Source organism: Gavia stellata, chromosome 2 (genome assembly GCF_030936135.1).
Source record: "Gavia stellata isolate bGavSte3 chromosome 2, bGavSte3.hap2, whole genome shotgun sequence".
In the NCBI taxonomy this organism is placed as follows: Eukaryota; Metazoa; Chordata; class Aves; order Gaviiformes; family Gaviidae; genus Gavia; species Gavia stellata.
Genome location: NC_082595.1, coordinates 52,321,727 through 52,346,861, shown reverse-complemented (window position 1 = coordinate 52,346,861; position 25,135 = coordinate 52,321,727). Strand labels below are relative to the sequence as shown.

The 25,135-nt window shown below is 38.4% G+C and overlaps 1 protein-coding gene across 1 annotated transcript in view; it reads left to right on the top strand.

Moving 5' to 3' along the window:
• LAMA2 (laminin subunit alpha 2) overlaps nt 1–25,135 on the top strand; it is a 287,602-nt gene that overhangs the window by 118,287 nt on the left and 144,180 nt on the right. Inside the window, exons 15-17 of the mRNA XM_059831458.1 lie at nt 6,432–6,543; nt 12,898–13,011; nt 19,424–19,551. Of these exons, the coding sequence (XP_059687441.1) occupies nt 6,432–6,543; nt 12,898–13,011; nt 19,424–19,551 (354 nt within the window). The remainder of the gene's footprint in view (nt 1–6,431; nt 6,544–12,897; nt 13,012–19,423; nt 19,552–25,135) is intronic.

Sequence of the window (25,135 nt, the reverse complement as noted above, 5' to 3'; positions counted from 1 at the left end):
GAGGAACCTTATGAAATTCAACAAAAGCAAGTGTAGAGTACTGCACCTGGGGAGGAATAACCCCATGCATCAGTACAGGTTAGGGGCTGACCTGCTGGAGAGCAGCTCTGTGGAAAGGGACCTGGGAGTCCCGGTGGACAACAGGATGACCATGAGCCAGCAATGTGCCCTTGGGGCCAAGAAGGTCAATGGCATCCTGGGGTGTATCAAGAAGAATGTGGCAAGCAGGTCGAGGGAGGTTATCCTCCCCCTCTACTCTGCCCTGGTGAGGCCGCATCTGGAGTACTGTATCCAGTTCTGGGCTCCCCTGTTTAAGGACAGAGAACTGCTGGAGAGGGTACAGCAAAGGACTATGAAGATGATTAGGGGACTGGAACATCTTTCTTATGAGGAAAGGCTGAGGGACTTGGGTCTTTTTAGTCTGGAGAAGAGAAGACTGAGGGGGATCTTATCAAGGCTTATAAATACTTAAGGGGTGGGTGCCAGGAGGATGGGGCCAGTCTTTTTTCCGTGGTGCCCAGTGACAGGACGAGAGGTAACAGGCACAAACTTGGTCATAGGAAGTTCCATCTAAACATGAGGAGGAACTTCTTTACTTTGAGGGTGGCAGAGCACTGGAACAAGCTGCCCAGAGAGGTTGTGGAGTCTCCTTCTCTGGAGATATTCGAAACTTGCCTGGACGTATTCCTGTGCAATCTGCTCTACGTGAACCTGCTCTGGTGGGGGCGTTGAACTAGATGATCTCCAGAGGTCCCTTCCAACCCCTATCATTCTGTGATTCTGTGATTCTGTGAATGACAGTTCTATAAATATGTTTATTTTGTGAACACTGTAATTCCCATGTATATGGTAAGTCATGGAGTACAGGAATGAAGTAAGAGATAATACATTGCTTATATATAGTTTTCCCCATTTAATGAGCATACAGGGCCACATTAACAATGGACCAGAGAATAATATCCTAAGTCTCTAAGCTGGAAAAGTGACTCGAGGAGAGTTTTCTATGTTTTTAACCAGTACCACACACAGAACTGGCTAATCCCAAAACCTTTCCCTTGATTTATGTCAGGTTGCTGCCTGGACTGCTTAAAACCACTCATTTCATGTGAACTCTTCTGAGTCTTCTGATAAAATTAAAGACATGTTATATGAGATGACACAGTTGTTCTATCGCAGTGGCTGCAGTGGCATGAGCTGTAAAGCTCATGTTGCATTTAAAATTTTCAAAAGTGCATGAGCAAATACTGCAGGTGGGCTAGAAGACAGCCTCTCTCCTGATACTGTATGATTGCACTCTGTCTATACATTAATAGTTAGGTGGCATAAATAATATTTTTTAAATGTGCAATGGAATTGATTGCATAGTAGTTTTCTAATCACAAGGCATGAAACTTGCAATGTTCTCTAACCTACACATCACTTGATTCAGCGGTATAAGCCAATTTGGAATGGAAGGAGCTGATAGCACATTAGTGATTATTTGTTGAGAGCATAGATACTGTTTTAGCTACTGTGAAATTTCTTAAGCAATCCAACCATCATTTGAATACTTAGGTAATTAAAATACATCCTAAATTGAAAGGCAGGTTGTGTCAACAGCATGCAGTTTTCTGATTTGAGCTTTGGCAGTGTACATTTTTTTCCCTGCAAAAAGAATTCATGTTTCTTCAATCTCTTTCTCTTTTTGTGGTTAATTAGTATGTATTACCTCTCTGCAAATAAGTTTGTGAATCATAATTAGCTTGACTTTGAGCCAAACTGTTTCCTAATTTGCTCATTTGGTTATCAATCTTGCATCTCCTTGCATCCAGTTTGAAAACTTTTCATGGCCCATCACTCTCCCACCCTGGTGTTAGAGGAGAGTCAAACCACCAGGCCAGAGCTCATCTCTTATGCATTATGAGCAGACCATGAGAAGCTGTTAATCCACAGTTTACAGCTGAGACTAATGGGAGCTCAGTGAGTGCTGTTCCTCCAACTTCATTCTCATTCAAATAAAATAGGTGGGACATGGTTTAGTGGGCATGGTGGTGTTGGGTTGATGGATGGACTTGATGATCTTACAAGTCTTTTCCAACCTTAGTGATTCTGGGTGATTCTGTGTGAAAAAACCCCCATTAGTCAGAATTTTCCAAACTAAAGGAGTGCAGGAACAATTTTGGGTTGAACAATAGGATTTTTTATGCTATGCTCTTTTAAGGGAGATATGTATGATGACCGACTTTGTTTGGGCCAAAGGTCTTACTAAGTATTATGGGAAATGCAAACTTCAGCTATCAGTGGTTTACAAAGATTTGTGTACTGACATTTGCACTGGAACGGGAAAGGGAGCTTTCATACAAAAAGCACTTTGTCTAGGCAGTCAAAATCTGTGAAGAAGGTGCATTGCTGGACATGTACTCGCTCCATCTTGCCTCTACTGTGGAACAGTGGGGGTGAGACAGATCAGATCCCCTCTGGATGACAACATAAAGCTCAGGTCAGCACACACATATAGATATGGCACAGTCTATAGTTCGTGCCTTGTAAGCGAGAAGCGGCAGACCTGTCAGTGGCATGTTTGGAAGACTATGCATCTCTGCCTGCATCCCAGATTACTGTTTTAGCCATTTGGCCATGTGTGGTGGCTCACTGTTTTGTAGCCTTGTTCATATTCAGCCTTTGGAACATTTTGGTGGTGTGTTATAGATAACTTTCCGAAAACACATATTGGAAATATTCTTCAAGAAGAGCTCCAGGACAACCATGTGATTTATGCTTTGCAGGTTAGTAGCCACCATCTTCTAGATGTTGTTACATTACAGTTAGGAAGATTGGTTCCTTAAAGACAATGATTTAAAAACAGGTTAGGGGAAGGGACTGAAGTCATTTTGAAGAGTACCTTTTTTGCTAGAAATGGCTTTATATTACCGGTACATCTCTAGCTATCCCTCTGATGTCTCTTACTAGAGAAGAATGCAATGGTTACTGTGTTACTGTGATTACTGTGAGCATGTCCAGAAGTCTCTGAAAATAGTTTGCTCTAAAGTAAACATATTTTATTGAGTGCTGTCAGGGTGCTCATTGCAGTTTAGTGTGACAGAAGAGAGGGTGTGAAATTCCAATCACAGTTAAATTAATTGGATTTTTCATCTTTGATTTGACTGGATTTATGATCTGTTGTTGTAGGCATATTGCTGATTTTCAGGGTATGCCTCAGTTCTGACTTTTTATATTCTCTTTGACTTTCACTCATGCTAAAACATACTTTTAAACAGGTATGTGTGGTGGACAGATGGATATTCCTCTGAGAGAGTAAAGAGGGTCTGGCAGAGAGGCAGAAATATTACAGGGTTATTAGATCCTTCATGAATGACAATTTCTGCCTCAAAGCATCAGCAGAATTATGCAACATACTAATTAGAGATTGCTATATTAAGCAACCTGTTCATTTAAATACTGAAAGTTTTCAAAATTAATAATGACACCACTTGTGTAAGGATTTCCAAGTGTGCTATTATAATCTGTGCTTGAGAAGAGGCCAGAATGGAGGCATTGTAAGATTAAGCAACTTTCTTGCAGTCATGTAGAAAGAGACTTAAAAATCCAAAGGAGTTGTCTCCAGTTAGCAAGAGCTTTAACTTAAAGTTTACATTTTTCACCCTCGTTTAGTTTAACCGACTAGAAACATTAGTTAATCAGTAGCACTTTCAGGTAGTTATCAAACAATATTAATGCAGTAATGCTGGGTTTGACTTGAGCATGTTTTTGAGAATATTTTTTGGGTCATTTTTAGCTTAGAATGTTGTTATTGCTCTATGGCATAATTAGGAAGCTTCCTCAACTGAGTGGGCTTTCATTTAGATGATCAAGTAGGATAAAAAACAAGAACACAGAAATGCAGCAATCAATGTGAAAGTGATTACAGTTTCTGGGTTTAAATCGAGATCCTGCTTTAACTTGACAGATCTTCCAAACTGTTGCAGTTAAGTCCATCTGTGGTAGAAGCAACAGGCCAGGAAAAGACAGCTCTCTTTTATAATTTTATTTAAATTAATATTGTTAGCTTGTGCTTCAAAGAAAGTTTAGTAGCATTGCTTCTTCAGTTTAATATTCAGAGTGGCCACTGATGGTAAATGTTGTAGACACTCAGATGGGCACTGGGAATTGTGGTGCTAAAGATAATGGATTGCTTGCAACCACTTATAGAATCAGTGCTAGACACAAGGAGACAGAGGGAAGGAAAAAACGAGGGTTTTCTTCCATATGCAGAATTGGCTTCAAGACAAATGAGCAATGATTGGGTCAGTACTTCATGTGCTTTATGTAGGTGATGTGATTCAGATGCCTGGCATAGCAGACAGTAAACTATGCTGATACTGCCTGAAACGTCCCCTTCCCTTTTAATCTTGTTTGTTTTTAGAAGTCAACAGTTGCCTGCTGACAGTAACAGTCGGCTTAAATATTTGGTCTCGATGTCAAATCTCAAATTGTTCATGCATCTCCAGGATCCAGTGCCCCATTACTGCCAGTATTATGTATTTTAATGAATGCAGAATGGCATCGAGGAATCAAAATTGCAACATCAAAATGGGAGAAAAAAAAAAATCACTGCAGCTTTCTTCACTGAGTAACTGTTAATGCTAAAAACTGTTAAACACATTAAAATCCCATTTAGCAAATAGCAGAATGTAATGAAAATTGGAACAATTCAGTGAATACAAATGTGGGATAATACTGGGTGGATTGTTTCTGTGTGTAAGTGCTTCTCTTTGTTCCAAGATCTGTGCTGAGAGGGAGCTAGCTGTAGTTCAAAAGATAAATAAAACTTGGCCTTTTACTAGTAATTTGTTTCTTCATTTACAGATTTTTCTCCTTAAATTGTTAGATTTTTTACTGTCAAAGTCATCACCATTTGATATCTAATATCCTAGAGATTCATTATCTTATTGTAAGGAAAACTCAAAAGGATTATGGCAAAATAAGCATGCAACAATGGAGCGAAGGGCAAATATTGAAAAGTATGAGAGATCTTACTGAGAATCTGGATAGGAACATGCATCCTTCTCTTAAAATAGTTTCAAGAACCTTTTACAGAGGTTCTGCTATCACCGAATTAGATTTACTTTTCTAACTGCATAATCCGCAGTGGTAGCCCTTCCAAAGTCCAGTCATATCGCCAGTGATGGTAAAATTTCTGTTTTTCTGAAGCTCCCATCCTAATTTCAGAAATCTTCCTTTTTTTCCCCTTACCTTTCATGTCTGTCTTATTGAGACTAGTCATAAAATTGAGTGGGAATATATCCTGTCTTAACCTTTCCTCCAAGTGCTGCAGTAACATCAAAATATTTTTCTTGGATGTTTTCTTATCCAAGGTCACTCAAATAATTTTCAGGATTTTTTGGCAGCCAAAAGATAAATGCCTTAGTATGGAGGAAAAAATTTTGGTTTACATTTTACGAAGAAAATGTATTATTTTTCAACAAAAGGCATGTCATGATAGAAGGATATTTTCTGCTGAAAAAGACTTCAGAAGAAGCTTTTCAGGTAGCTCTAGTAATCAAACACTGTTAAGATTGCTGGGTGAATATAGAACTCATTGAGCCTATATAATGCCTTAATGTTCCCTCTGAATTCTCGTAAGAATCAAATCTCCAAATCCCAATTTCTTTCCCCAAATGGATACTACTGAGGTAAACTACATCTGTTTCGCATATTACCTCTAAGATTATCGAAAGACTTTTGTTGTCTCTCTCATCATACTTCCACGTTATTTAAATAAAAATCATGTTCAGTGTTTGGCTAAACAATGGCTGTTTAGCCAAAATCTAGCATTTATTTTTTAAGGGCAATTGTGCATGGAACAGAAAATTCTCCAACTCTGTCTTCACTGTCATTGGGGAAACTAAGGTATATGGTAGAGGATTTCCTTTTTCTTTCATGTACATACCTTTTTCTTTCACATACGTAATACTTAGATCCTCCTGGACAGAGCTGAAATCTTTTTCAGAGGTCAAATCTCCAGAATAAAAATACCCTATAACCAAAACTTAGTAATGTAACATCTTAGAAAGCTGGAGTAGTGGTTTAGAAATTTTGAAGACACTGCTTAGTGTCAAATTTGCTGTATATACAGCTGCAATGCAAGTTGGCACTTGTGGCTTGCAGGCCAGGAATAGCCTTCCATCTACTGATACAGTGCTGTGAGACATTTTTAATTTATTTTTATCAACGTGTGTCTGACCATAATCTCCTTCACATGATGGATAAAAGTAGTAACAAGCCTACAGACATGTAGTTTAGGAAGAAACAGGTAAGTATGAAACCCTCCTTATTTTTAAACAGGAAAACATAAACCACTGAATATCACTATATAATGTGTGTTGCATCCAGCTGCACATATGCTTCCATCTAATTTGTTACGTTAACCATTTCATTTCTGTTACATCCAGACTCAGAAGTGTTAGCATTGAAGCCGCTGACCACACTTCAACTGGGAGAAAGGTGGCATCTGCAGTGGAGTTATGTGACTGTCCCCCAGGGTATGATGGTACCTCGTGTGAGGTGAGTGTCACGATGCAGTCTAGATCAATTGTGCTAACACACTGTGATAGTTGTAAGCAATGAGTGGCCTGTGTCAGTAGAAAATAGTAAGAGAGCTGTCCATTCCTGTTAGGAATTTGGTATAGCTTGTGTAGTTACCTTTATTTCTAGGTGGTGGTTCATTATATTTGATAATACTTGAAATCTGAAGTTTTACAAATCTGTGGTGATTTCTAAGTTATGAAAAGACATTTCTCTTAACAAAAAGAAAATGAAAGCAGTATTTGTACTCTTTAGCCAATTGATACTACAAATGCATGAAACTATCACAATCAGAAGGAAAATGGCAGTTATCCGACCTGTGCACAGCAAAGCCAGATCAAATTATCTGAGTTAATGTGGTTGAGTTTCCTCTTTTGTTTTCCCAGGGCTTTGCCATTTGCCTTGGAGTCTTTGAGGATTGCAGGTATGTTCTTGTGAGGATTGTTTCACACATAATAGCAAAACCACTACCATGGACTTCTGGAGGGCAGACTTTGTCCTGTTCAGGACACTGGTTGAGAGGGTCCCTTGGGAGACGGTCCTGAAGGGTAAAGGGGTCCAGGAAGGCTGGACGTTCTTCAAGAAGGAAATCTTCAAGGCACAGGAACAGGCAGTCCCCATGTGCCGTAAGAAGAGCCGACGGGGAAGACGACCAGCCTGGCTGAACGGGGAGCTTTTGCTGGGACTCAGGAAAAAAAGGAGAGTTTATCACCTTTGGAAGAAGGGGCAGGCAACTGAAGAAGAGGACAAGGATCTTGTTAGTTCATGCAGAGAGGGAATTAGAAAGGCAAAAGGCCAGCTAGAGCTCAATCTGGCCATGGTCATAAGGGACAACAAAAAATGCTTCTATAAATACATTAACAACAAAAGGAGAGCCAAGGAGAATCTCCATCCTTTACTGGATGCGGGAGGGAACATTGCCACCAAGGATGAGGAAAAGGCTGAGGTACTTAATGTCTTGTTTGCCTCAGTCTTTAATAGCCAGACCAGGTATCCTCAGGGTATTCAGCTCCCTGAGCTGGAAGACAAGGATGGAGAGCAAAATAAACTCCCCGTGATCCAGGAGGAAGCAGTTAACGACCTGCTATGCCACCTGGACACCCACAAGTCTATGGGGCCGGATGGGATCCACCCGAGAGTACTGAGGGAGCTGGCAGAGGAGCTTGCCAAGCTGCCCTCCATCATTTATCAACAGTCCTGGTTAACAGGGGAGGTCCCACATGACTGGAGACTTGCCAACGTGACGCCCATCTACAGGAAGGGCCGGAAGGAGGATCCGGGGAACTACAGGCCTGTCAGCCTGACCGCGGTGCCGGGGAAGATTATGGAAAGGTTCATCTTGAGGGCACTCACAGGGCATGTGCATGACAACCAAGGGATCAGGCCCAGCCAGCATGGGTTCATGAAGGGCAGGTCCTGCTTGACCAACCTGATCTCCTTCTATGACCAGGTGACCCGCCTAGTGGGTGAGGGAAAGGCTGTTGATGTTGTCTACCTGGACTTTAGTAAAGCCTTCGACACTGTCTCCCACAGTATTCTCCTGGAGAAGCTGGCGACTCGTGGCTCAGACAGGTGCACTCTTCACTGGGTAAAAAACTGGCTGGATGGCCGAGCCCAGAGAGTTGTGGTGAATGGAGTGAAATCCAGCTGGCTGCCGGTCACAAGCGGAGTCCCCCAGGGCTCAGTTTTGGGGCCGGTCTTGTTTAATGTCTTTATTGATGATCTGGATGAGGGGATAGAGTGCTCCCTCAGCAAGTTTGCAGATGACACCAAGTTGGGCGGGAGTGTTGATCTGCTCAAGGGTCGGAAGGCTCTGCAGAGGGATCTGGACAGGCTGGATCCATGGGCCCAGGCCAATTGGATGAGGTTCAACAAGGCCAAGTGCCGGGTCCTGCACTTTGGCCACAACAACCCCATGCAATGCTGCAAGCTTGGGGACGAGTGGCTGGAAAGCTGCCCTGCAGAAAAGGACCTGGGGGTGTTGATTGACATCCGGCTGAATATGAGCCGGCAGCGTGCCCAGGTGGCCAAGAAGGCCAATGGCATCCTGGCCTGTATCAGAAATAGTGTGGCCAGCAGGAGTAGGGAGGTGATCGGGCCCCTGTACTCGGCGCTGGTGAGGCCGCACCTCGTATCCTGTGTTCACTTTTGGGCCCCTCACTGCAAGAAGGACATTGAGGTGCTGGAGCGTGTCCAGAGAAGGGCGATGAAGCTGGTGAGGGGTCTGGAGCACAAGTCTTATGAGGAGCAGCTGAGGGAACTGGGGTTGTTCAGTCTGGAGAAGAGGAGGCTGAGAGGAGACCTTATCGCTCTCTACAATTACCTGAAAGGGGGTTGCAGAGAGGTGGGTGTTGGTCTCTTCTCCCAAGTGGCTAGCGATAGAACAAGAGGAAATGGCCTCCAGAGTGTTGATAAAGCAGGGATGTTTTAATTACTGCTGAGCAGTGCTTACACAGAGTCAAGGCCTTTTCTGCTTCTCACACCACCCCACGAGTGAGTAGACTGGGGGTGCCCAAGAAGTTGGGAGGGGACACAGCTGGGACAGCTGACCCCAACTGACTAAAGGGATATTCCATACCATATGACATCATGCTCAGCATATAAATTTGGGGGAAGAAGAAGGAAGGGGGGGACATTCGGAGTGACGGCATTTGTCTTCCCAAGTAACTGTTACGTGTGATGGAGCCCTGCTTTCCTGGAGATGGCTGAACACCTGCCTGCCCCTGGGAAGTAGTGAATGACTTCCTTGTTTTGCTTTGCTTGCGTGTGTGGCTTTTGCTTTACGTGTTAAACTGTCTTTATCTCAACCCACGAGTTTTCTCACTTTTACTCTTCCGATTCTCTCCCCCATCCCAGCTGGGGGGAGTGAGCGAGGGGCTGTGTGGTGCTTAGTTGCCGGCTAGGACTAAACTACGACAATGTGATTCTGTAATAACAGACACAGATACTCAGAAAATACCCACTTTCGTAACAAATTCATTAGTTCACACAGAATGTGTTCATACAAGTATACATGTGATTAACTAGCTCACATGGGCATAGCTCAGGGTAAATAGAAGCCAAAAAAAAATTCTTCAAAAGCTTTGCCTTTAAGGAAATACTTTCAAACACCAAGATGCTCTGCTTCACAAAACTACAAACAGTATGCCATTTACACAGGCACTCTAGGCATTTGCTTGTCAGCTCTCTTTTTCTTTAAAATATTCCATGCTTATATGTGATATTTAGGGCTTAGAGTCTAGTTTCATGCCAAATGTGATTGCTTGTTGCTTGGGCTAGTTAAACTAATGTAGAAAGAAAGCCTGAAGGAATTAATGGATATTCCTATCACTTCCAAAATGGTACAGACAGAAAAAAAATTGGAGAAGAATATTGCCTACCTTGGCTGACAAATAATTTTGAAGTATGACCATTGTCTGTCTGTTCAATTATTTGAAGAAAAAAGCTGGATGAAGTGTCGTTGTGCTTCACACTTTTTTTTTCACTTGTCCATTTTTCCTCTCAATTCAGATTTAGGTGTGATTTCCCAGAAAGCAGTCGGAAAGGCCCTGATTGCAGATGTTTCAATATCTAATTTTGGGTAGAATTCCTGCCTTGGTGTTGCTGAAACTCTGTGTCCAATGTTGTGTCCTTCAATGCTGAACCTTCTCTCCAATTCAGAACAGTCCCTGAAATTTTCTAGATACTTAAAATACTATTCCACAATAGAAAGTACCTATATAGGTAGCTGCAAATTTAAAGTCTTTATGCACGCTAGTGGGCATGGACAGTCTTTGATTCCTGCCCTGCCCTGCTAACCACAGACCTGTTGAACTAAACCATATTGCAGTCCCTACCTGTATATTGTTTTTCCTCCCAAGACTGAAGGCCAAGAAGATATGATAGACTTCTGCATGAGCACACTTTTCCTGTGTCCCTTCACTGAATTTCAGAGCATTTTGGACAGCTCAGAAATGCCATGTGACAAAGCTGGCCTATCTTACGATAATAATGATACAGTTAAAAGTTTTCATTCCTTTTTCACTGAATTCATTTCTCATGAGTCTATTGTAGCAGAGGTTCAACATATGATATGCATTGAACAGTTGTGCTTGATAGAAAAAAATGGGGAAATATTTTGGTGTTCTGAGTAGATGGTTGTGCTTTTTATAACCAAGACAAACAAGAAAAAAAACAGTGAAGTTGTAGATTTCGAGGCAAACTAGCAGTTGAGAAAGTATGGAAAGATAAATTGGAAATCTAGATTTTTTTAGAATACCATATTTGTTTCTTCTGAATACTTTTGGTCTTGCCCAACACTTTGCTTCTTCCAGTTTCAACCCAGCAGAGTTTCATTTTTATTGATTTTCTGCAGGTTTTCTGTTTCATTTTCTCTTCTTCATTTAATTTAATGTCTGTGTTTGTTTCCTGCATAATGATGTCGTGGTACCTGACATAGATGCTGCAGCACTAAAAACAACCATTATTTACTTATTTTCTTGCTGTGAATGTTTTGGCATGATGAGTCTTCAGAAGACAACCAATCCCATCTAAAATATGTAGTCTCTTGTGAGATGGTTTCATTACAAAAATTTTAAATATATTTTCTACAAGATTCTAGTCAAAGAAAATTGTTATGTTTTTGCTAGTATATCTGAGAAATGAACACAGAATTGCATGAGCATAGGTAAAGCAGATCAAATTTTAAATTTCAAATACCAGTGGGACTCATTTGTGCTAGATACTTTGCTCTACTCACATGAATCTACTGGCCTTTATTTGTCAACATCTTCACATCTAATTGCTCTTCTCCAGCAGATTTGTTCCCTTTCTATCTACTCTTTTACTTCCACTGTGGAAGAAGTTGTGTTTAACTTGCATCACTACGATGGTCAAGAACTTTCCTGACTTTTGAATGTTACATCATTTCTTTTGTTAAGATCCCAATCTGTAATCTTTTATTTTAGTTCTGTTCTAAGCCTTGCTTTTGATATTCCATGTCTAAGCCCTTAGACTTAGTGACTTCTGGAGACTTATCTTGTGCAATATCAGGTATATCTGTGCACGAGATCATTCTTTTCAGAATCACCGAACGAGGAAAAAGATTTATAGATTCGTACAGAAACAGCTTAGGCAGTTGCATCTCATGCCGCAGAAAAAAAATAGGGCAATTTCTTTTAACCTGTTTTTCTTTTTTTTTTATTTTATAACTCTGAATTTTAATTTTTAGCATTTATGGTTTTTGTTAGGAATGCGTAACCAAGAATGAAAAGAAGAAAAAATAAGGATAATGTCTCAGGTTTTGGAATGTTGTTTTAAGGGAATCATTTCAATTCATCTTCAAATTACTTTCACATTTTGCAGGAGTAAGACAAAAAGGGGCATCGTCTTTATTTTTATAAAGGAGAATCTTCTTATTACCTTTTTGGAGGGTGTGTGTGAAGGGGAGGGGATTTTCTTAATTAAACGATACTTTTAGCCTTCTATCACTACAAAACTTTCCAGGTGCTTTTGAAGCCAGGTGCTTTTGAAGGTCAACACTCTGTCATGCACTTTTTAATATTATGCAAAATCCTTGGATCACATGAGCAGTCTTATTGAGGAAGGATAGTTTGCAAAAACTATAAAGCCATTTGTGAGATATATAGTAAGGAAGACTGCTACTTGACATCTTATTATGAAGAAAGGGAATAGCTGAATTTTCGCTGATGAATCACAGTTGTACGATGTCACCTTTCCTAAGAAAAAACTGGCCATGCATTTAATATTGACCCAAATTTAACATTTAAAAAAATAAAAAATCAGAGCACTTACTTAAAGGGAAATGACTATACTTTCTATTTAAGAAGCACAATTTGTAAAGAAAAGGATGGCTTTGTTTTCAGCCCATGATTTATTTCAGTGTAGCCTTTTGTTAGACTCCAAACAAGAAAGACTAAATAGTATTTCAATTGCTCTTCGCAGCTGAACTTCTCAGAAAACGATTTTTTTGATTTGGAGGTTTTTTCCCTCTTTCTCTCTCCTTCAGTATTTTGCCTTCTGGCTATTTTTCAATCTGTACCTCTTGCTTTGATACCGTCATATTTCAGTTCTTCATTTCTCTGCTTTATTTTACCATTTCAGAAGAGTGATCAAGTTAAGGCTTCCTCTAATCTCACATCTGCCAATAAGGCTAAGGTCAGTGCAAAGCCATAGCATCAGGAAGAACAACTTTCTGGAGAAACGTTTGTATTTTTATTAATTTGACAAGTATGTTTTTGTGTGTGCAATTATCAAATTCAACAATATTTTAAAAATTCTATTTCTTTCTCTGTTCAAGTGAGAGTTTAACTTTTAATCTAATTTATCTTGCAGTTGTGCTGGCCTCAACACAGGCGTGTGAATGGCACAATTTTTGGTGGAGTCTGTGCACCATGTACATGCTTTGGTCATGCAGAATTGTGTGATGATATCACAGGAGAATGCCTGGTAAGTGTCACTACAGGGAACTTGATGGACATGGCCAACATCAATTCAATATACCTGTTCAATTGAATTAATGACCTCTGAGACCTGAAATATTCAAGGAGAAAAAAGCCAGCAGTTAATGGAAGAGATCTTTGTTTTGAACTGTTTCTGAAGTTAAGGCTCCCCTCATACCAAGATACGGTATCTTTTACAGTTAAACAGAAGGAATTTTTTATTCACGTAAGATTTATGTTTTGAAATAGAATCAATAGTATAAGGTATGGCATGTAGAAAGCAGCAAATATATCAATATTCTTCCATGCAGGATTTATCTCCCCTTCCCATCTGTCTCCTGCAATGCATACAATTTATAGTACGTAGCAGGTAACTTTGTAAATTCTGTTCTAGTATGACAAGAAGATACTGTTAATGGCTTCTTTCATCTAAATTCCTGCTAAACCTTGAAGAAACACTTAATAAATTGTACTTTAGAAAAAAAAAAAGTATGTGATTTGGGCTAAATCAACTTTTTGTTTTCTTGTAGGCTGTGGAGATTTTATGTAGTTACCTACTAATTCAGCAATTAAATCTGTGATATTATCCATAGCAAGCCTACTGCCACACCACTATTTCCAGTCTGTTCAGTAGCCTTTTGGAATGGGTGAATTATGCTGAATAGACTGTTCTGATTAACTCAAGGGCATTTTTAGTTTTATATTGTCTGACATGGCATGAAGCTTGAAACAACATTTCTCATTTAATTAGTCTTGCAGAAACACAATTTGAACCAGTGCCAGTTTAGTGGGATATCATACTCTCATTTCCCTGCAGAATTTCAAGCAGACTCTGTATTGTTCATGTTTCTAAATGTTCCCTTTTATTTCCTTAAGAAAAAGCTTCTGGGAAAAATTCAAAATGAAAATTCAGGCTTTTTTCAATGAGTTTTGGCACTTAGAATTATCACTGGTCTTCCTGTTTTGCCTATACAAGATGTTTAATTGCATTGCAGTGCAAAACAAGATATCCTTAATATGTGGATCAGTGAATTTTTCAAATTGCTTTTTCATGAATAGAAGCTTAAAATTATTCTCAATTTAATTACACTGTAAGCCTTAAAGAAGTACCTAGAATGAAAAATGTGTATGACATGACAGTCATATTTTGAATCCTTCACTTAGATGCAATGAAAATGTTTATCACTAGGGTAATAAAGATTTGTGTTTCTCGACAAAGATTTATTTTGCATTAGTGACCATAGCCTCCAGCTGTGATGTCTATAACTTCAGTGTGGGATAAAATCAATTAACAGAAAAGAAAGGGAGGGGAGAATCCTGTTTAAGGTATATCGTAACTATTGACTATTTTGTTTAGGGGTGCATAGCCAGATGCAAGTTCTGAGGTTGCTTGCTTTGTGTCTTCAGGATTTAGCCCTTGCACAAGTTCCCTCTTTATTTTTGTCTGTAGTACTAGCCTGGATATGAGAGAAGGATGTATAGTTGCATACCGTAATGCTTTTGCACTTTTCAGCTGATGGGAACTATTGACTAAGACAGTAGAGCTCCCTCTTCTGACTTTTCAAGGGTGCTGGTGTACAGTTAACCCAGCACTGACATGGAAGTGGAAAACAACCGGTTGAAAATGTACTTCAATCTATATGCATTATCAAGCATTCTGTATTTTATGTGTTCTGTCTGAGCTTATACTAGATCATGCTATAAAGAAGAGGCACACAGGGAGCTTGAAATCAGTTCTGGATTTTCTTGCAGCTTACTTTGAAAACACTGTAAGTGAAGTTAGATTGGTTAGTATTCATGCAGGCTATTAAATGCTGCTATTCAATTTGGATCATAAGCCTTTTGAAGTGAAAGAGAGAAGTCTGAATGCTGAAAAAAGGAAATATTTCACATCAAAGGCATTCTTTCTATCGAGGTTTACACAGCCTTTTGGCCTCCTTATTATTATTCATGGTGTTTTTTCAGTAATACAGCAGACAATTTAGGCACCTAATTTACTGATACGGTGCTTCTTTTTGCTCTTCCTTAGCTTTGAAATGTAGTTGAAAAGCAGCTGAAATATGTTTTTGACTCATGATAAAAGCTGAAATCATCTGCTTCAACATAGGCCTGTATAAAAAGCTCATTTTAAAGCATATCTTGCAGTAACCTGCAAAGCCCTTTGATTCCCACAGCAACCATATAGAGAGCTGCATGATACATCATTCTCGTTACCATTGTGATATGCATAACTGCTTTGGTACATAAAGCAAGTTCTAACATTCGGAAATATTCTTTTGTAGTGTTAAACACACACATTTATGGTAGCTTTAGGAGGTTGGTTAAACCGAAACCTTGTGAAAAGCAAACACATTTCAAGGTCTTTTATTCATTGCAGGATACTACATTCCTATTAGTAAGCCCAGAGAAAGCAGATCTTTCTCCCCTAAGATATGGTCAAATTGCTAACTGGGTAGTCCCCAGTGGCATCCATTTTGTATTTTATTCCTTTGTGTGTAAATGGCTTATACCATGTAGATTGAGGCCGGTGTCAGAGCTAGTGGACATGTGCTTTAGACAGTGTTCGTCAAAGGAGTGACAAAATGTCTTCACCCATCTTCATACACACAGCAACAAAATGATACAACCTAAGCTAAATGCAGTATAGGCTATACCACAGGTGAAAATTATGTAAAGCCTCTGCAACATCCTGATTGCATTTGTAGCACCAGGAAAGGGAATTGTCCATGTAATCTTGACATTACGGTAGTTTGAAAATGCCAGAAGAGCATAGTCATCCTTCCAAAGACGTAATACCATTGTCTGGTCTAGATGGCTAGGGAATACACTAAAATAGGCACCCATGCTTATCCTTTCACCTTCTTTAACTAGCTTAAACCAGCAGCTTCCCTGGTTGTCTCTGTGACACATATCCTGAGGAGGGGCAGCGTCGTGCCAAAGGCGCTATGTTGGACTCAGTCATACTCCCTGATTAAAGTTCTATTTTCATCACTAGCCTTCTATTCAGACTGTTTCTTTCCTTGTTCATATACACTCAGCTGCATATGCAGCTAAGCAGGAGTGGTTTGCAGTGTGAATTTAGGGTTCCCTGATACTGGGCATAAAGATGTTCATTTGGTTTCTTCCAAGGGGGAAGAACTAGCTTGATAGGAAATGGTGGAAAACACACACCAGGACATCAGCAATAAAGTCTTTGAGCAACAAAGTCTGAGTCATAGATAAAATTTTGGATGAAAGTAAATTTCAGTCTTACATACTCAGAGGTTGTCTAAGTGAAGTTTAATGGTGTTTGGAGATAAAAGAGGTCCAGAAAATTGATGCATTCAAAACAGTTTGAGATCCAGTAACTGGAATTTTTAAGCATAAAGATTTGGGCCACAAAGTCTATGGATCTATGGAACAAGGCGTTGATTTTACCAAAACCACTAGATCAATGTGTTGGAACAAGCTATATTTCCAAGGGAATAAAAAGAAAGCATATATAAGGTACTGAGCAGATTAGGGACAGTTGATCATGATTTTCCTTATACCCAGACTTGTTACATAAAAAAAATAATTAAATGTTCCTATGAATGTGAAATTAAGACTTCACAGGCTTAAGCATGTTTTAAGGAAATAATCTCAGTCTAAATGGACTGAGATTACTAAATAACTCAAATTAGGTGATACGCAAAGGCATTGCTGTACATTTGGCAAGTTTCAAACTCAGATTCAACTGGTTGATACCAAGAAAACATACATTTTTCATGATTATTGATAATATCTTTAGAAGGGCTAATAACTCATCTACTTCAGTACTTAAAGTGTTGCATAAATTTGGCAAATTAGTGTAAAGTTTAATGTTTCACTGAAGAGAACAGGCAAATTATGTCACATCTGCGTACTACATAATCCTTGTTCTTTGTCCTGCAAAATCCAGACCAGCTCAGGGAGAAAGGTATAGGACCACACAAGATCATTATTTCTCAGCTAAACTCTAACGTATACACCGTGCAACATATGCTCAGATTTTGGTGCTATATGTGTGGTCTTCCTTTCTTTTTTGTTTTTAAATTTATTGATTCATGGTGAGGAAGTAAGCAGATACAGAGATCTGGATTGAGGAGAATTAGACACAGTATGTGGAAATGACTGACGTTAGAGTTTCAGAAAATAATTCATCTAAGAGAAGAAGGTTAGTTCTTTGTAACTTGAATTATTTTCCTACAAAATGGAAGGGTTTGGGTTTTTTACTCAAAAGAAGCAGAAGTTGCAAATACTACTCTGTAAGAGATGCATAGCTTTAAAATAGTATGTTAGCTCCTCTCACTTTAATAACATCCTTGACATATAAGTCATTCATATTCTTCAAAAACATTAAGATATGTCTGAGGATATTGAAAGCTAAACTTAACACAAAAGAAGAATCCATTATTTTTCAGAAAACGTACAAATAATTTGACGTGATGCCTTAAAAAAGTTGAATTGCAAAGGATTTTTCTTTTGAAACACTTGAATTATTTTTGTCACATTTTCTTTTAATGTTAATGTTCCCAGCTACTTTTTCAGTATGGCCAGTAGATTCTTTTTGAATGACAGCATTTGAAGTAACAATCAACTGGACGTAAATGACCTAATGAAGCAGAATTTAACCCAGCTGACAGTTCTAAAGCCATAATTTTGTTTGACTGAGTCTCAGTAGTTGCTATTAGCTCACAAACAACCAAATATGGGAAAATGTAATATTGTAACTAATGCTTCCATTTCAAAGATATGCTGATTGTATACACAAGCAATAAGAATGCACCCTTTAAAACAGCAAACAGCATTTCTAGAGACAGATGCTTCTGACTCCAGTGCGCTCACGACTGAAAACAGCATTGCGCTTTTTCAGCTGCCCAAATGTATAGTACTGGCTATGAAGAGCACAGTGCAAAAAAAACTTCATACAAATCATTGCAGTCCTGGAAAATCCTGAAGAAGAAATCAGCATTCCTTAGAATAGTGCCATTTTCTTTATCCTTTATTGAGGACACATTATGTCTTTCAGACAGTAATGCTGTTAAATATGTCAGTACCATATGCGTGACACTGCAAATGAGAGAACAATTTTAAAGTATTCTTGAAGGTATTTTAAATTAAATCATAAGTTTGGAAATACCTACACCTTTTAAAAAAAACCCTCAAGTGTTCTTAAGCAGCAGCTTGGGTGAAACAGATTCTAGATTTGATCTGGCCCATTGTCTAAGTCAGATCAGAACACAGCCCATTAAATAAAATCTCTCTCATGGCTTTCATGTTGACCTTTTCAAGTTGCCATGTGCTTTTTCAGTCTATATCCAAGCACATCAATATGGCATTTAAGAGGCAAAAACATATGTCCTGCTTTCTCTGTTTTCAGACTGTGAAAGGGCTACACTTGGGTGTCTTGTGGCAAATAGCAGTCAAAGGAATAGTGTGGTATGCTAAAAATGTGGCAAAAAAAAAGGAAAGAGTTTAAACCGGAAAACGAATTTGTTGAGCCTATCATGGATCCTGCCAAATTATTTAGAATTTCTAAATCCTATATGGTGAGGGGAAAGAATAGTAATTACTCCTTAAAATTTGGTTCTTACAAGTCATTGTTGGAAGCCTATTCTCAGAGGACCAATTCCCATTCTGCCAGAAGATCACTTAATTTGAGATCAGGCCAAAGGTTATATACAAAAATGCAGATCTAGTGCTGCCATTTTTATGTAATAGGTTGGATGTTTCATATGCTTAGATAAACTGCCTCTTGTATTATGAAAGCCAGTCACATACAGGAACACAAACTGTTGGATAGGGCCTTATATACAGTATGCTCATCCTTGTTTCTACTCATAAAATATAGTTCTGAATCCGATTCTAGCAACCAACTTTAATTAAGCAATTCAGGCTTTGCTACTGTTCACAAATATATTTAGTATACTGCTAGCCATGGATCTTGTAAAATGAGCTAATGCACTTAGATGTGAAATGTAATAATTAATTTTTATAAATTATATAGTCTGGGCTATATTTCTGTAATCAACATCTGAAAACTGTTTGTCAGAAAGTCTTTTGCAAGACTGCAATACTAAACCTGTTCCATGCTGCTCTGAAGACTGGTCTTCTTTAAGCAAGTGACAACAATAATGCATCCGTTGTACAGTGGAAAGATGAAAGTCTGCAGTTAAATATTCTTTTTGCTTTATATAGAGAAAAATTATCCAAAAGTACACCAATACCTGACATGTATGAAGCACCGATTGTCACAGCTAACCTCTAGAACTGGTTCTCAGCTAGCAGCAGAAAGTTAGAATATATGTTGCAGACCTTTTACAGTCCTTTTGAGAGGATGGGCTAGTTCAATGACCTTCAAGGACTTCCCATATGTAAGTTCTCTAATTGTGAATTTGTACTTCTTATGTTCGGTTTAGGACTGCAAACACAACACAGGTGGTTCATATTGTGATAGCTGTCTTCCTGGCTTCTATGGTGATCCTACTAAAGGGACAGCTGAAGACTGTAAACTGTGTGCTTGCCCCTTAAATATACCTTCTAACAAGTAAGATGTATATTTATTGCATATTACACTTTTTCACTTAGTAAATTGTATAACTTTTTAATTTATACTTTTTTTAATATATATATACTTGAAAGTCTTTGTGTTTTAATCAAATGATATATTCTGTAATACAAACTTTTATTCTCTTTTTACAGTTGTACAGTGTGCTTAGCTTTGCTGAGAGGCAAAGATCAAGACAAAAGCTGGATGAGACTAGGCTAGAAAGAACAACCTAGAATTTGGATGATTGTTCTTTTCTTTGAATCAATAACTAGCACTTGCTTTTCTGTTCTCCTTAAGAGTAGCTATTTCTAGTTTTAAAGTTGAAGTTACAGATTTGACATGTTTTTTTTTAATAATTGAATTTAACATCAAAATCTGTTGATCAGACAAAATAGTGATTTCTGCTGCCTTTAATTTTCCTTTTCTTCCAGTCAACATTCAGTGATAATGTTGATTTGTTTGGAGTCTGAATTCAGCCTTAGATCTTGCAAGTGAAAATAATTTGTCAGCATATCTCAGAATAATCTCTATTAAGTTGTTTTATTAAATAAAAACAATAGCGAAACGTTAATCAAATGTTTCCTTTATTACAAAAGGTTGTCTGTGCTACTTGCTACCTACAATTTAATAGACCAAGTGGCTTGAATGTTTTTTAATTGGTTTTGTCACACTCAGTACCTAGGAAATAACAATACTAAAATTGTTGCAAGGTAGTTGAAGAAAACTGTACTGAATCTTGTCTGGTCAGCTTTTCTTGTGCATATAAAAAAATTGAAATTATGTGTATCAGTTTTAATTAGCACATTTGGTTTATGCCATCCAGTATGGCTTCAGAGAAAAGGAGCCCAGGTGCGTATAGCACATGTCCAGATGACACAGAAGAGCTGCTGTTGTGCAACATGTCAAATAATTATACAGGAAGATCAGGAACTGCTGAGTACATGTCTGACATGTTTGCAGTGGTAACTAATACCTACCCAAATTCCAGCCACAGACTGGATGTGGCTGCCTTCTGAAAAGAATCACTGTTAGTCCATATAAGCATTTCAGAAAGATTGTAGGATTGTACTGGAAGATTATAAATTATGCACAGAAGCTGCCCCATCGCAAACTTTTCACACAGCTTAAAAGTTTTAAGTGGCTATAGGAGCTGATAAATCCACTGGAGTAATTTTTTTTCCCTTCAGCCCTGCATATTGTATTTCAGTCCATTTTTCCCAAAATAGAAGTCGGGTTCTGTTAATGAAATGCACTTTACTATTTAAGAGTATAAAGAGTATTTCTTAAGGTGTACAGGGCAAAATTCATGGCTACCACCGCACAGAGAAGGGGCTCTGCAAGATGCAAGTAAAGAAGAGAACATCATCTGAGTAGCAGTGTGCCAACATAAGGCACAGATGAACCAGATTTTGCTCTTAAGTAGTTCAGGCTAACTCTGTTGCCTACAGTGCCATTGTGTCCTATTAAAATTGCACTCATCAGGGCAGGAATAATCTAACCACTTAATAGCAGAAATTCCAGGGCATTGTAGCATGGGAGCCTGCCTTCCTGTTATCAGAGCTCTTCAGTTGGTTTTATTAGATATACATGGGGTTTTTATGTCTGCTGCTCAGGCATGGTACCTCTGACATCCTCATTGCTTTCACATACTTAGTATTTCCTTGCATAGTTAATTAATTCTCTTTCTCTTGTTTGAGAACACTGTACTGCCAAAGCATGAAAAACACTATCACATTTATATCATGTGCAGATGTGCAACAAACCAAGTCAAATAGATTGAATTTAGGTTTTTATTGGCAAAATGCCTGGAGACCTCTATTATGTATTCATCAGAGTTCTGGCTGCTTTACTTTCCGTTTTTGAAATTGAACAAGAGAGTCCCCTTTTTTATGTTTAGCTGTCTTGAAAAATATAGTTACAAAACAAACACGGAATATAAATGTTCTTGAACTGTGAAACTGTGGGAGTCCTGAACCCTACAAAGTTAGCCCTGCATTAGAATGGTGCAATAGCTTCCTATTTCTAAAACGAACAAAAGCAAAACTGTGAACAGCATCCTCAGGCTTTGTAGAACTCATTGTAAGGTTCTAGCTCTTACAACTTTACAGTTCTAGACCAATTATTAAATTTGTTAATGAGGAAAAAAAGAGGTTGTTAAAGATTTTATGTGTTACTTGAAGGCTGTTAAAATACTCATTTTTCTTTCTTACTTAGTTGGCAATGAGTGTGGTTTGCTAGAGATAATATATGTAAACAATTCAGATTCCTTCACATGAAAAATAAAGGAATTTCTACCAAGCTCACGTCACTGTGCAGATGTAGAATATGTCATGTTATTTCTGAACAACCTAACAAATGACTAATTTGTGTACTAAATGATTATAAATAGCTGTGTATAGATTTTAATTCCCGTAGTATTTACAGAATCACAGAATAATAGGGGTTGGAAGGGACCTCTGGAGATCATCTAGTCCAACCCCGCCACTAGAGCAGGTTCACCTAGAACAGATTGCACAGGAATGCGTCCAGGCGGGTTTTGCGTATCTCCAAAGAAGGAGACTCCACAACCTCTCTGGGCAGCTTGTTCCAGTGCTCTGCCACCCTCAAGGTAAAGAAGTTCCTCCTCATTTAATTCCTAGCATGGCATGACAGGGCATCTGTAGGTCTCTAAGCTTAATACTAAGTTCCTGGTGCATAGATAATATTGTCCATGTAATGAGCTCTGTGATATATACCTATTAAGAAATGTTTTTTGTATTTTATAGCAGTGTCTCATTTCTTTGATTCTCTGATTTTCACAGCACCTGAGTCTTTTTCTTTGTAGTGCCACATAAAGTGGCACTCCGCATAAGGAGGAGAACTGTTCTATTCATTTTAGAAACGTGGTGGTGATGGTGTTGTTTTACAGTTAACTTAAGCTGATTTAACTGCTGCTCATTCCCTCTCCTGTTTCCTAATGGCAGCAGTTTCCATATGCAATCACTGAAGCCAATCATAAAACTGCCTTCTGAAGCACAACAGTGATAAGTGACTTGCCATATGTCAGAAAAGAACACTTGGCCAAATCAGGAAACTAAAATTAAGTTGTCTGAGCTTGTTTTCTAGATCCTGGGCTATATTTTCCACTTTTTACTTGTATCTCTTCTCATTAATGCATCACTCTTACAAACTGTTGTAACATTCTTCATCTTTAAGGAGTTTCAAATAAACTACTATATAATTCTTTCTAACAAATGTAGATGTCTGAGATAATTACTGCTTTTCTCTTGAAGTCGTGATAAATTTAATATAGGTAACAAAGACCCTGACAGGAATGTTATATCATTGGAAATGGAAGATATCTCACTCAGCCTGAGAAGGTCACAAGTAAATTTGTAGCATGTGAACTTGGAATTCTGGCTCATCTCAGAATGTTAGTATTTTCTTGGAGAATTAAATAAAATCACAAACTTATTCCCAAGAGGTGTTTTCTGTAACATACTTGTAAGCCTTTAGGGAGGTCTGTCTCCCAACATAGACCTATCACATATATATCCATACTGTGTATTCATACTTGTTCCATGTCCTGACTGGTATTAATGTTGTTACCTTATGTAAAAACTGAAAAGAGTGATGATGAGTCAAGAGGGTCTAAGATTTTTTTGAAGCTTGTTTTGACAGATCAATCCACACTGTTCATTAGCATTTATCACTAGTGAGTCATGAGATTCTAAATAACCAGGAAGATAAACTCTTCTTTTCTCACGCTGCTATCACATATTTCCTTTATAGTATGCAGATGGAAATTTCTCAACATATTAATGTTTAGTGTTGAGATGTGGACTGCCTATTAAGTCAGAGAAGGAATCAAAGGATGCTAAGTCTGAGCATAACCCTTAAAACATGGAAATTCTACTATTAATTATTATTGCTTAGTAATGATAAGTATTTAATTATTGTTATCTTTAAAATTTGTGCAGTTTAATTCAGAGCTCTTGATGGAACTGTGGTACAGTCAATCTTGTGCAACACTATAACGAGTTGTGATAGCATCTCCACAAGGTTTCCCATGTAGCTCTTAGAAAGAATGAGGTTGGGACTGACAAGCGGGATCTGATTTGAAATAAGTCCAGTGTTGCTGATTAGATTCAATGATAATGTGTGCCTCAGTTGAAAGTTGCTTTCATGGCTATTTAAAAATAGAATGAACAATTATTATTTCTTCAACTGGCTCCTCATGCATTCATGAATCTATTCTTAATTGAATGACATTGCAAAATAACACAAATGTAATCCTTATGGGAAAGAGGAAAATCCCAATAGATGTCTATGTTTACTGGACCTGACATTCCTACATTTTTCTTACTGATCTCTTTTATGTCTGTGGGATAACTTGTCCTATGATAGACAGGGTATTTATAAATGGAACTAGTCTATAACAGAAACAGAATAAAGAGTAACTGAGGTCAGATCATAGGATGGATGACTCCTGAGAATTGGGGTCTGGTCACCAGCAGGTAATCAGGTTACATGATCCTAATTAAGCTTTTCTGTCTTTCCTGTGCCTATTATTTTCCAGAAACTTTAATCATATTCCCTGCTTTAATTTATCCGTGGTTGGATTATGTCTATTTGATATTATTGTAGCATGATCTTTTACCTTGAGTATACCTTCCTTCTGATGTCTTTGTTAGACCAATTATACTCCTTCTCAACTTCTGTTTTCCTAGGTTACAAAAAATAACTTTAGTGTCTTCTTTTCAGACAGGTATTTTGTTTTCCTGTTGGGAATAGTCACTTCTCTAAGTGTTTGCTCCCATTCTTTTCTTTTTGGTTTTTTTTTTTCCTTTTTCTATTTTTCTATTTGGTTGATAAGAATTGATTACCATTGTTTAGCTGAGGCCCTATAAAGGTGCTCATATGTCCCTGTCTCTAATAATCATTCCAGAATGATAGAAGAACAGGTTGCCTCTTCTGTGCAGTGTCTTTTAGAGTGTCAGGAGGTTTCCTCACAAAAGTGTGTTAAGCAAGAAAGATCACGGAAAGCAAAATGCTAAAAAGCAAAGGAGTGTTAAACACGGACATCAGGAGGTGGAGCTTGCAAATGCCTACGGTATCCCTATTTATTAAAAAAACAGCTAAAAATAAGTGAAGCGTAGCAAAGAGGTAAAGCTTTCTACTCTGCAGGCTATTCTTAAACTTCAGCATGCCTGTCTGGCCTGTTGCTTGAGGTCATTGACACTTGATTAACTCAAATGCATTTTCTGGGAAGCTGCACCAGATATTTCCCTTTTTGCCCCTCCCCTTTCTTGTTCACTGTCTTCCTTTCACAGCCGGTTATACACAAAGTTAGCTGAACTTTCAAATCAGTTGTCCTTCAGAAAGATTTATATAGGGGTCACATTATGGCATAGATTGTTTTGCCAGGCCCTCAGGGGCACAAACAAACAGCTGTACATTCCTGCCTTTTTAATAGTATCCAGACCACTCGGTGGCAGGCTCAAGTCCCGTAATAACAGGCTATTGGGATGCTGCCATCCATTACTCTATATTCAGTGTCGCAGAAATAGCAGAGTCATTCCAAAATCAATTTGCTAGAGTC